The sequence below is a fragment of the Ranitomeya variabilis genome, chromosome 1 (assembly GCF_051348905.1).
Source record: "Ranitomeya variabilis isolate aRanVar5 chromosome 1, aRanVar5.hap1, whole genome shotgun sequence".
Lineage (NCBI taxonomy): Eukaryota > Metazoa > Chordata > Amphibia > Anura > Dendrobatidae > Ranitomeya > Ranitomeya variabilis.
This window is the reverse complement of record NC_135232.1, coordinates 507,221,021-507,233,736: the sequence shown is the minus strand read 5'-3', so window position 1 is coordinate 507,233,736 and position 12,716 is coordinate 507,221,021. Positions and strand designations below refer to the sequence as shown.

Below are 12,716 nucleotides of genomic sequence, written 5' to 3'. Positions count from 1 at the left end.
TAGAAGCTGGACTTCTTACTCTCTGGTAAGAGAGGTGAAAAACAGCGAGTCAGTTATGGGTTACTGTGTTAATGAATATTGGGGAGGGAGGGGGGATTGGAGGGCTGGGTTATATTGCTGGAAATTGGGACTTATAGCTTCCTGGGAACAGCATCCTATTTCAAGGGGTCAGAAATGTGTATTTGTGAGGCTTTATGGTGGAAGACACAATTTAAATTGTTGGTTGGAATATAAGAGGCCTGTCGGAGGGTACTCGGAGGACGGCAATTATGGAATATGTGAGAAAACTGGGCCCGGATGTCCGTTGTCTTCAGGAGACACATTTGCTTACAGAAAAGGTAGATGTGTTAAAAAGGAGGTGGATTGGGAGGTCTTATCACTCTACGTATTCTTCATATGCTAGGGGGGTCTCGGTTCTGATTGGAGCGTCCACACCTTTTGAAGAAATTGAGAGCCATGTAGATAGAGATGGGCAATATGTTCTGTTATTCTGCAGAATTTATGGGCAACCATTATGTCTGGCGGCTGTCTATTTCCCACCCCCATATTCTGGGAAAAAAGGTACAAGAAATATTTGAATTGTATAAACGAGGTATGGGGTTACCAATGTTAATTATTGGGGATGTTATATGATGGATGAAGGGTGGGACAGGCATAAGAAAGGTTTAAGCAAAGGCATTAAAAACTGTCGACGTTTGGGAATTATATGAATTGGGGATGGTGGACCTCTGGAGAGTGAGGAATGAGAATGTAGTTTGCTACTCCTGTTATTCTGCAACTCACGGTTCCCTTTCCAGGATTGACCGAGCACTAGGAAACGATTTAATGACACGCATGATTTGTGGGATAGAATATCTCCCGAGAGTGATTTCGGACCACAAGCCTATAGAGCTCTTAAACGGACAGGAGGGAGGACTGGATGAGGAGGAGGGTGAAAATTTCACCCTCTGTGGTTTGAACATATTAATATGGATAACATTAAGATAACATTAAGAAGGAGATCACAGAACACTGGCAGTTTAATTAAGATAGTGCTGATAAGCAGGTAGTTTGGGATGCAATGAAAGCTTTTCTGAGGGGCCTTCTTTTCGGGGAGATTTCTAGATGTAAATCCAAGACTAGGATGGAAGATAAAGAGATCATAGAGAAATTAGAGCAGAAAGGGATATGGTGTTGGAGCCATCAGAGATATCTCAATATAGATTAAGGGAAGCCCAGGAAGTCGTTAATAAGTTGTATTTGAAAAAGGCGGAGAGAAGAAGAGCTTTTCAGAAATTACAGTTTTTTGAGGAGGGAGAAAGAGTAGGGCACTTGCTCTCGGTGGTAACGGCGGCACAGAAAGAATCATCGTATGTGTACAAACTAAGAACAGATGTAGTGGATATTTTGGATGAGTTTAGAAGTTTTTATGAACAATTGTATTCGTCTGGGTTGAGGGCTACATTGGGGGATATTGAAAACTTCCTTGGTGAGGCGAAACTTCCTAGAATTGGGGATTGCGACAGGAGGAGGTTGGATGAACCTATAACGGAATAGGAGATTAGACTTGCCATCTTGTCAATGACTAACAACAAGGCTCCTGGACCTGATGGACTCCCGGTTGAGATATATAAGAATTTATTGGATATTTCAGTGGCTAAAATATAGATTTTTTTTATGAGGCGCTACAGGAGGGAGAGCTGCCGGCGTCTGAGAGAGGCGACAGTAGTAGTCATTTTAAAGGAAGGTAAGGACCCGGAATTCTATAGGCCAATTTCGTTGCTGACGGCAGATGGTAACATTTTGGCTAAAGTAGTGGCTAACCGTTTGGCAAATGTGGTCCAGAATCTGGTTCATCCTGATCAGTCTGGTTTTATGCCAAATAAGTCTACAGCGATAAATTTATGTAGATTAATTCTGAACTTGCAGCTGCCGTCGGACAATGAGGGTAATAGAGTTGTAGTCTCACTGGATGCGCGTAAAGCGTTTGATTGTGTTGAATGGTGCTAACTTTGGGAGGTTTTGAGATCTTTTGGTTTCGGTCCGACTTTTATTTCATGGATGAGGTTATTGTATTCTTCTCCGACTGCTAGGGTGAGAGTTAATGGAGAGTTGTCTGGAAGTTTTGGTTTATATAGGGAGACTAGGCAGGGGTGTCCGCTGTCGCCGCTGCTATTTGCGTTCGCAGTGGAACCCCTAGCACAGACAATTATGAGTTCGGCTTCAGTTAGGGGGTTTCGGTATGGCATGATAGAGGAGAAAATAGCCCTATATGCAGATGACATGTTACTCTTTTTTAGATAATTCTGGAGAGGCCCTGGACGGTGCGATGAATATTCTCAGGACATTTGGTGATATATCGGATCTTGAAATCAATTGAGCGAAATTAAATGTCTTGATAGTGGATAAAGGGGGTGATGACATCCTGATATCAGGGGAAGGTAGCAAGCTGTCAGTGGTTCAACAGTTCAAATATTTGGGTGTTCAAGTGTCTTTTCCTCTTTCAAGCTACGTCGATTTAAATTTGTCCCCATTGTCAGATTTAGGAAGAAAGTAGGGGCGTGGTGCAAATTATACCTTTCAGTGGGGGGGGAAGGATAAATTTAATTAAAATGATTCTTATGTTCCAATTATTATATATATTGCATAACTCCCCCGTTTGGTTGCCCCGAAAGTGGTTTCATACCATTAACTCCATATTTCGAGACCTTGTTTGGGGGAAGAGACAGCTAAGGATTAGGCTAGAATTGTTTCAGAGGCCTAAAGATGGGGGGGGACTAGCTCTTCCGAATCCCTGGATCTACTTTTTGGCACCGCAGGGTCAGCAAATGAGGGGTTGGAGGGAGGTGAATGGACTGGGTTCGGTTCAGCGGATTTTGGTTTGGTTGGTGGGAAGGGACCCATTGGTTCAGGGCTTGGAGGCAAGGGAATTTGGGAAGTATGGAACGGCCTAGGGAAGTGGGACTTTTAACAAATCTCTCCCCAATATGGCATAATGAAATACTACCTGAATTTATTAAAATGGGGGAATTCAAAAATTGGACATCATTAGGTATTCAATATGTGGCTCAGATTCAGGACACACGAGGACTGTTATCCTTTGAGGCACTCCAGGAGAGATACAGGTTGCAGGAGACCTGTAGGTTTCAATATGGACAGTTGAGACATGCCTATCTTGCGCAGACTAAAACGATATGGGAATTTATAGAGACATTCTGGTAGACTATGTCTGTGCGTCGGGAGGAACGAAAGGGGTAGTCTCGGATATTTATAGGGATTTGTTATATACCTTTCTTAACAGATTTCCTATTAAGGCAAAAGGGAAATTGTGAGTAAGAGCTGGGAAGGATAGAGGAGGATAAATGGGAGGATATCATGGAATATATTCCTCAATTATCATTAAGTGAGCCTGGTAGACTTTCGCAAGTATATGTGCTTCACAGAGTATATAGAGCTCCAGATAGGCTATATAAGGCAGGGCTGAGACAGACTTCAGAGTGTCCTAGGTGCCAGTCCGAGGGGGCAGGGATTCTACACATGCTATGGCAATGCACAAGATTGAATTCATACTGGTTGGAGGTGGGAGAAGCAATTGGGAAATTGTATGGCTGTGCAATTGAAAGAGATCCTGTGATATATATTTTGGGATATGTGGAAGAGATCCGAGTTCCAAATCATCATAAAGTGGCCATAGCTAGATTATTGTAAGTTGCGCGTAAGTTAATTGCCAGGCACTGGTTGAGGGAGGTACCGCCGACTCTGCAGGAATTTTATAGACAGTCTGATATGGTTATTAATTTGGAAAAGGGTATTTATGAAAAAAGGAAGTGTGAAAACCTTTGAAACACTTTGGAAACCATGGATGGAGAGGAACTGATTCCAGTTGGATGTTGTTTTATTATGTAGGCAACGTACGTTATTGTCTTATTCTTGTTTATAAAGGCTTTAAGGGAGGGAGGGTGGGGAATTGGGGGTTTGTTTCAAAATATTTGTAAACCTGTCTATTCTCCTTTTTTATTGCAAAACAATGGGGAGACAAAAAGCGCAATAGGGTCTTATCCACGTTACACAGAGGAGAATATACACCAAATTTGCTCACCTGGTTAGGATGAGATTAGAGCATATAGATAGCGGCTGCTGCAGATCCACAGGTCTTCACCGACCAGAGAAATTAATGTCTTCAAAGGGAGATTTGTAATTAAAATTCTGCGCTGCCGCTAAGATGAATTTCAGGAGAGTATAGTTGATTCACAGTGGTTTTATTCAACGCGTTTCAGGGGTCTCATGCCCCCTTCATCAGGTATTTCCTGATGAAGGGGGCATGAGACCCCTGAAACGCGTTGAAGAAAACCACTGTGAATCAACTATACTCTCCTGAAATTCATCTTAGCGGCAGCGCAGAATTTTAACTACAAATCTCCCTTTGAAGACATTAATATTCTCCTTTTTTGACACAATTGTGTGTGGTTGTCAATTTGAATACTGTCAATAAAAATTATTTGATAAAAAAAAAAAAGTCACAACACAACAACACTGCAACATTAAAAACATTTAAAATTGCATATTAGCAAAAAGAACACACCGTAGCCCACAATAGGGCTATGCCCTTACCCTAACCCCTGAGATATCGTAATCCTCATTGACTACACCAGAGAACTCCCATCTGTAGCAAACCCTGGTCAGTCCAATAAGGCACAGATATAGCAGAGCACAGATATATGAAAGATACAATGTGCCTTGTAATACCATACAAGTAATGCTATACAAATAAATCTGTACTATAAAAGAAATAGTGCACCTTTCAGGGACCAGGATATATTAATGAGAATGAAAAAAGTGGCCCAAATCAAGAAGGGCTAAAAAATCTCATACTACCTGGACCTGGAGAGGGTCCAACCCACGTAAATAGAAGTCCTGCCTAAGTACAGAATAGTACTATAGGTGAGAGGAACAAAAAGGAGGCAGAAGGGGCAAGGGCACAAGTTGCCCGACACGTGTCGCCAGAAAGACTGGCTTCTTCAGGGGCAAAAGGGACTCTGTCAGCACAGAATGACTATTCAAACTAAGTACAAGTGCTCTGTGATCCATGCTGGGCCAATCGTTTAAATACATGTTCCCACCTGCTCGTTTTCCCTGCATCTCTGCCTTTTCTGGCTCTATGAAGCTAGAGCTGTCAATCTAATAAGGCAGGGGGTGGAGAATCTCATATATTGATAATGTTAAATAAAAAAAATATTAACATTGTTTAAGAAATGCACAAAACATAAGACATATATAATATTTGTCCTGCGTACTGAACTACTAGAGGTGATCAGGCAGATAAGACAGTTGTGCCTGTGCAAACACTAGACTGAAAGTTAACTATCATAACGCCGGCACCCAAGAATAACTGTTGCCATCAGTGAAACCTCTTAGGAGGTTTGCAACATATGGTGTTTGCCGATGGGTTGTTATGGCCACTGGCAGCCTACTGCTGTTGGTACACTTATGCAGCCCAACGGAGACTGGTAATTATGCAATAGACTACAATTCTGCAGTATTTTGCTTTTGAAGCAATCACATAATTGCTGGTGTGTGTGTGTGTGTGTGTGTGTGTGTGTGTTTTGCCATGTATATGCTCTTATTTCTGGGTTGATAAAACTTTTGAGGCTTTTTTTGTGAGACAAACTATAGTTTTTTATTTAGAATTTACGGTTCATACAATTTTATGATCTTTTTCAATTTTTCCTGTTTTTTAGTAAGTTATATAGTAAGATGAATGGTGTAAGTCAAAACTACAACTCTGCCCATGGAAAAAAAAACCTCATACAGCTATGTTGATGAAAAAAATTGAAAAAGTTATGTTTCTTAGAAGGGGACGGTGAGAAAAAAGTCAAAATCTTAAAAAATGCCTGCATCTCCAACCGTTAATATTTCTAAAAATGACTGGAAATATGGGGAAAAAAATGCACCTTATTCAGGCGGTAAACAATAGTGCATTAAGCAAAAATGGACTTAAAAATGTTCCTTTTCAATCTGTAGTTACTTCAGTTGTGGGAGAAGAATGGCTACTTTGATGAGGCTACTATCCAGCAGCTGCAGAGTCCTGCCCTTGGATTGGGACAGCACCAGGTAATGTCTATCATCATAGTCTGTGGTTTGAGAAATCAGAAACTTATTGAATAAACCTGAATCGTGTTTTCCTTTAGGCTGCTTTACTGAGCGAATGCTCCAGTGCAGTACAGCCAGTCCTTGTGGCGTTCCAGCAGCAAATTCAGAACCTAAAGACACAACATGAGGAATTTGTAGCTGGTCTGAAACAGCAACAGCAACAACAACAACAGCAACAGCAACAACAACAGCAACAACAACAACAACAGCAGCAGCAGCAAATTCAGATACCAGTAATGGAGCCTATTCCCGAACCCCCAGCTCCTGCCCCAGCACCTCCTCCAGCTCAGGTACCCCCACCAGGTAATAGTTGTTACTTATCTGCCACTCAGCATGTATAAGTGCTTCTCACTAAATTATAATATCATCAAAAAGTTAATTTATTTCAGTTCTTCAATGCAAAAAGTGTAACTCATATATTATATAGAGTCATTACCAACAGAGTGATCTATTTCAAGTGTTTATTTCTGTTAAAGGGACTCTGTCACCTGAATTTGGAGGGAACAATTTTCAGCCATAGGGGCCGGGTTCTCGGGTGTTTGATCCACCCATTCCTTACCCGCTGGCTGCATGCTGGCTGCAATATTGGATTGAAGTTCATTCTCTGTCCTCCATAGTACACGCCTGCGTAAGGCAAGATTGCCTTGTGCAGGCATGTACTACGGAGGACAGAGAATGAACTTCAATCCAATATTGCAGCCAGCATGCAGCCAGCGGGTAAGGAAAGGGTGAATCAAACACCTGAAAACCCGCCCCTATGGCTGAAAATTGTTCCCTCCAAATTCAGGTGACAGAGTCCCTTTAATGTTGATGATTATGGCTTACAACCAATGAAAACCCAAAAGCCATTATCTCCGTAAATTAAAATACTTTTGAACACCAGCTTGAAAAATGATTTTAAAATCCGAAATGTTGGCCTACTGAAATGTATGTTCAGTAAATGCACTCAATACTTGGTCGCGGCTCTTTTGCATCAATTGCTGCATGAATGGAGCGTGGCATGGAAGCGATCAGCCTGTGGCACTGCTGAGGTGTTATGGAAGCCCAGGTTGCTTTGATGGCAGCCTTCAGCTAGTCTGCATTGTTGGGTCTGGTGTCTCATCTTCCTCTTAACAATACGCCATAGATTCTCTATGGGGTTAAGGTCAGGCGAGTTTGCTGGCCAATCAAGCACAGTCATACTGTTGTTTTTAAACCAGATATTGGTACTTTTGGCAGTGTAGGCAGGTGCCAAGTCCTGCTGGAAAATGAAATTTCCATCTCCAAAAAGCTTGTCGGCAGAGGGAAGCATGAAGTGCTCTAAAATTTCCTGGTATAGACGGTTGCGCTGACTTTAGTGTTGACAAAATACAGTGGACCTACACCACCAGATGACACGACTCCCCAAACCATCACCGATTGTGGAAACTTCACACTAGACCTCAAGCAGCTTAGATTTTGTGCCTTTCCATTCATCCTCTAGACTATGGGACCTTGATGTCCAAATGAAATGCAATATTTACTTTCATCTGAAAACACCTTGGACCACTGAGCAACATTCCAGTTCTTTTTCTTTTTGGCCCAGCTAAGACACTTCTGGCATTGTCTATTGGTCATGAGTGGCTTGACTTGAGAAATGTGACACTTGTAGCCCATGTCCTGGATACGTCTGGTGTGTGGTGGATCTTGAAGCAATGACTCCAGCAGCAGTCCAGTCTTTGTGAATCTCCCCCCAATTTTTAAATGGCCTTTTATTAACAATCCTTTCAAGGCTGCGGTTATCCCGGTTGCTTGTGCACCTTTTTCTACCACACTTTTTCCTTCCACTTAACTTTCCATTTATATGCTTGGATACAGTACTCTGTGAACAGCGAGCTTCTTTAGCAATGACCTTTTGTGCAGTGGCGTAACTACAAAGTTATGGGCCCCGGTGCGAACTTCCAAATGGGGCCCCCCCCTACCCCCCCCCTACCCCCCCCACCTTCCCCCACCCCCTACCCCCCCTACCCCCCCCCACCTTCCCCCGCCCCGCTTCCCCTAGATACGCCTCGGACTGTTGCAGGAATCTCCTGCACTGCAACATGGTGTTGGGTGCCAGCACAGCCCACACAGTGGTATATCCAGCACAGCCCGCACAGTGGTATATCCAGCACAGACCGCACAGTGGTATATCCAGCACAGCCCGCACAGTGGTATATACAGCACAGCCCGCACAGTGGTATATACAGCACAGCCCGCACAGTGGTATATACAGCACAGCCCGCACAGTGGTATATACAGCACAGCCCGCACAGTGGTATATACAGCACAGCCCGCACAGTGGTATATACAGCACAGCCCGCACAGTGGTATATACAGCAGAGCCCGCACAGTGGTATATACAGCACAGCCCGCACAGTGGTATATAGAGCACAGCCCGCAGTGGTATATAGAGCACAGCCCGCACAGTGGTATATAGAGCACAGCCCGCACAGTGGTATATAGAGCACAGCCCGCACAGTGGTATATACAGCAGAGCCCGCACAGTGGTATATACAGCAGAGCCCGCACAGTGGTATATACAGCAGAGCCCGCACAGTGGTATATACAGCAGAGCCCGCACAGGGATATATACAGCAGAGCCCGCACAGGGATATATACAGCAGAGTCCCCACAGGGGTATATACAGCAGAGCCCGCACAGGGATATATAGAGCACAGCCCACATCTCATCTCATCCCCCCCCCCCCCCCCCCCCCCCGATAATGGCCCCACAGTCCGGTTAAAAAGAAAAAAAAAAAAAAAACTCTCCTCACCTTTCCTTTTGCCCGCGCTGCTCCTGGCGGCTGAAGTCTGCCCAGGACACTGCAGGTGCGCGATGACATGACGTCATCGCGCACCCGCAGTGTACTGTCAGAGGCAGAGCGGGGAATGATGGGAGAGGAAGCGTCAGGTGACGCTCTCTCCTCCCATCATTGCATTGAACTATACCGGTGTCATAGACGCCGGTATAGTTAAATGCGGCGGCGGCGGCGGCGGCGGCACTGGGGGGGGGTTCCGGGGGAGGAACAGTGCAGCGGCCAACTACTGGCATCGGCTCTTCTGGCATTTGCCAGAAGTGCCCGATGGCCAGCCTGGCCCTGCTCAGACCTGCCGGCCCGGGGCCCCTGACCTGCGGGGCCCGGTCGCAATGGCGACCGCTGCGACCGCGGTAGTTACGCCCCTGCTTTTGTGGCTTACCCTCCTTGTGGAGTGTGTCAGTGACTGCCTTCTGGGCATCTGTCAAGTCAGCAGTCTTCCCCATGATTGTGGAGCCTACTGAAACAGACTAAGGGACCTTTTTTAAGCACTTAGGAAGCCTTTGCAGGTGTTTTTGTTAGTCATTATCACAGTAAATTAGAATAATTATTTGGTTTTTATTGTCTATAAGCCATAATCCTCAACATTATCAGAAATAAACACTTGGAATAGATCACTCTGTGTGTAATGAATCTGTATAATATAGGAGTTTCACTTTTTGCATTGAAGAACTGAAATAAACTTTTTGATGATATTCTAATTTAGTGAGAAACACTTGTATGTTCATTTAAACTTACATGTTGCCGTTATTTCAAACACTGTTCTATCGTGTTCGTATTGTCTTTTCCTCATAGAGGATGTGAAACCTACACTTCCAATCCCGCCGGCTGTTGAATTTGAGCCTCCTCCTCCTCCTCCTCCTCCTCCTCCTGGGAGCGTGCCAGATCCTGGAAATACAGGAAACAGAGGTCCAGCTCCCCACGAAAGCATGCCACCTAATAAACCTCCCTGGTTCGACCAGCCACAACCTATGGCACCATGGGGCCAGCAACAGGTATTAGATGTCTATAAAATAAGATTTGCAAAACGTTATGGAACTAATAGTGTTAAACATAAATTCCATCTTAACACATTGTAGGGCAATCTCCGCAGACTGCTTAAAACTCCTTCTAATGTGCAAAATAGGAAGTGATTTTTTTTTATTGCCCCTACATATTCTAGAATTGTTTGATATTACACGTGATGACTATTTTAATGTAAGTTATTTGTATTGTGAGAGCCACAGAATGAATGAATGTGTTTTACTTATTTATATTGGTTACCAACACATCTAAGGTGTGTATGTGTGGGATTTTGAGCACATTTCAGCTTTATGTAAAATGACTATCTTTAAATTCTTGTCATTTTAACTTTATCTATAGCCCTGTGATCAGCCCCCTTTTCCTCATCATCAGGGCCCCCCTCATTGCCCTCCATGGAATAATAGCCACGAAGGTATGTGGAGTGACAGAGACCCTAACTGGAACAATGAACCTGAACCAGCATGGAACAATCAGCGAGAACCTCCATGGAATAACCAATTTGATGCTCCTTGGAGTAACCAACATGAGCAACCACCGTGGGGTGGTGGGGCTCAAAGAGACCCACATTTTCGCATGCAGCATCCTCCACATTTTCGGGGGCCATTTCCGCCTCATCAACAGCACCCTCCACAGTTCAATCAGCCACCCCATCCTCATAATTTCAACAGATTTCCACCACGTTTTATGCAGGATGATTTTCCTCCACGCCATCCTTTTGAGAGACCACCCTTCCCTCATCGTTTTGATTATCCTCAAGGAGACTTTCCTGCAGGTAGTATTGTTTGTAGTTCATCCTATTAGTTTCCTCTTCTCTATTGAATATTAGACTTAAGAAAATTAGATGCTTTGTAAATTGATTGTTTCCTTATGATGGGAAAATAGGGATGTTAAACAGTTTTCACTGATTATCGTGCACCTATTTATGATATTGCCACTATTTTAAATCGCCTTTGTAGTTTGGCAGAAAATATTGCACAAACTCTACCTGGTTTAATTGAGAAATCTTTATTACAGGAGATCTATCACGAGAGTTGACAATACAAACTGTATCCATTATTAAATATATCATGGACCCGATGATGCTGAAGTATTTTATTTACTATGAAATTCAAAGCAAGATTGGCTTTATAATCCTTTCTATAAAGTTTACCCAATCTTTGCCCACCTATCCTATTTTTCATTTCCTCAGCATCGTCAATATTTTATAGCCAGTCTGATATTTTTACAGTAAATACATGTCTTATCCAGTCTAAGAATTTAATATATGAAGTTTGTATTTATATTATAAAACTGGCTGACAGATCAGCTTTCTACTACTCCATAAAATAAAATGGCACGTTGCACAATTCAAGATCCTGATTTGGAATCGACTTGCATGTTAGAATTGCTTATATGTAGACAATATGCTATAATATTGTAAGTTTATATTTAACGCTTTCCGACCTTAGACGTATAAGTACGTCTAAGGTCACCTCCCCGTTTGCTGCGGGCTCCGGCGATGAGCCTGCAACTTTGCTGGCACATGTCAGCTGATTTCATTAGCTGACATGTGCCTCTAACAGCCGCGAGTGGAATCCTGATCCACCCACAGCTGTTAAAATGTTAAATGCCAGTGTCAATTTCTGATTGCGCCGGAAGCCCGCCACAAGCCTCCATCCCTCGGCGCTCGTGTCACATGATCGTGATTCGCCGATGGGTTGGCATGACAACCCGGGGTCTGTGAGACCCCTGTGGTTGTCATTGCCAGAGATCTATGAGTGCTGCCCATCGGTCGGTGCTCATAACAAGTGATCACTTTAGCTACACACAGCAGGGCTAAAGCCTTACTGTGTGTAGCACAGGCGATCAGACTATCGCAGCTTCTAGTCTCCCATGAGGACTATTGAAACACGTGAAAAAAAAAGTTTTTAAAAAAATATGAAAGTTTAAATCCCCCAATCGCCCGATTCAAAATAAAAAATAAAAGTGTTATCGCCATTTTAAAAATCGCCCAATCTATCAATATATAAAGAGAATTAATACAATCTGTAAACGGCAAAACGAGAAAAAAATCAAAACACCAGAATTACCTTTTTTGGTGTTTTTTGTTTTTGGTTACGGCAATATTGCATTAAAATGCAATAACGGGCGATCAAAAGATTGTATCTAGACCAAAATATTCTAGATAAAAACATCCGCTCGGCATGCAAAAAATAAGCCCTAGCCCAGTCCCAGGTCCCGAACAAAGGGGATGCTATGGGTCTCAGAAAATGGAGACTTTTTTTGGAGGGGAAGCTTTGGATTTTTTTTCACCACTTAACTAAAACCAAACCTAGACATGTTTGGTGTCTATGAACTCGAAATGACCTGGAGAATCATAATGGGAGGTCAGTTTTAGCATTTAGTGAACATGGTATAAAAAAACGATTGTGGGATTACAGTTTTTTTGCAATTTTACCGCACTTTGAATTTTTTGTCCCGTTTTTCAGTCCCCTATATGGCAAAATCAGTGGTGTCGTTCAAAAGTACAACTCGTCCCGCAAAAAACAAGCCCTCTCATGGCAATATTGACAGAAAAATAAAAACAACTTATGGCTCTGGGAAGAAGGGGAGCAAAAAATGGAAACTCAAGCGGAAAAACCCAAGCTAGTGAAGGGGTTAATCATTTTACTACTGCTTTAAATTCTTAGTTTTCCATAATTAGTAAAGAAAAAAATAAGTCTTACAATAAAATAACTTGTATTTACATGACAAGCTTTATTAAGAGTTA

General features: G+C 43.0%; 1 protein-coding gene across 3 annotated transcripts in view; it reads left to right on the top strand.

Annotated features, from left to right (window-relative positions):
- CHERP (calcium homeostasis endoplasmic reticulum protein) overlaps positions 1-12,716 on the top strand; it is a 121,054-nt gene that overhangs the window by 79,336 nt on the left and 29,002 nt on the right. For 2 of the 3 annotated variants that reach the window (XM_077253009.1, XM_077253018.1), the window contains exons 7-10: positions 6,001-6,090; positions 6,168-6,432; positions 9,740-9,939; positions 10,307-10,739. In XM_077253009.1, coding sequence (XP_077109124.1) covers positions 6,001-6,090; positions 6,168-6,432; positions 9,740-9,939; positions 10,307-10,739 — 988 coding nt within the window. The remainder of the gene's footprint in view (positions 1-6,000; positions 6,091-6,167; positions 6,433-9,739; positions 9,940-10,306; positions 10,740-12,716) is intronic. The other variant, XM_077253024.1, reaches the window with a different exon arrangement.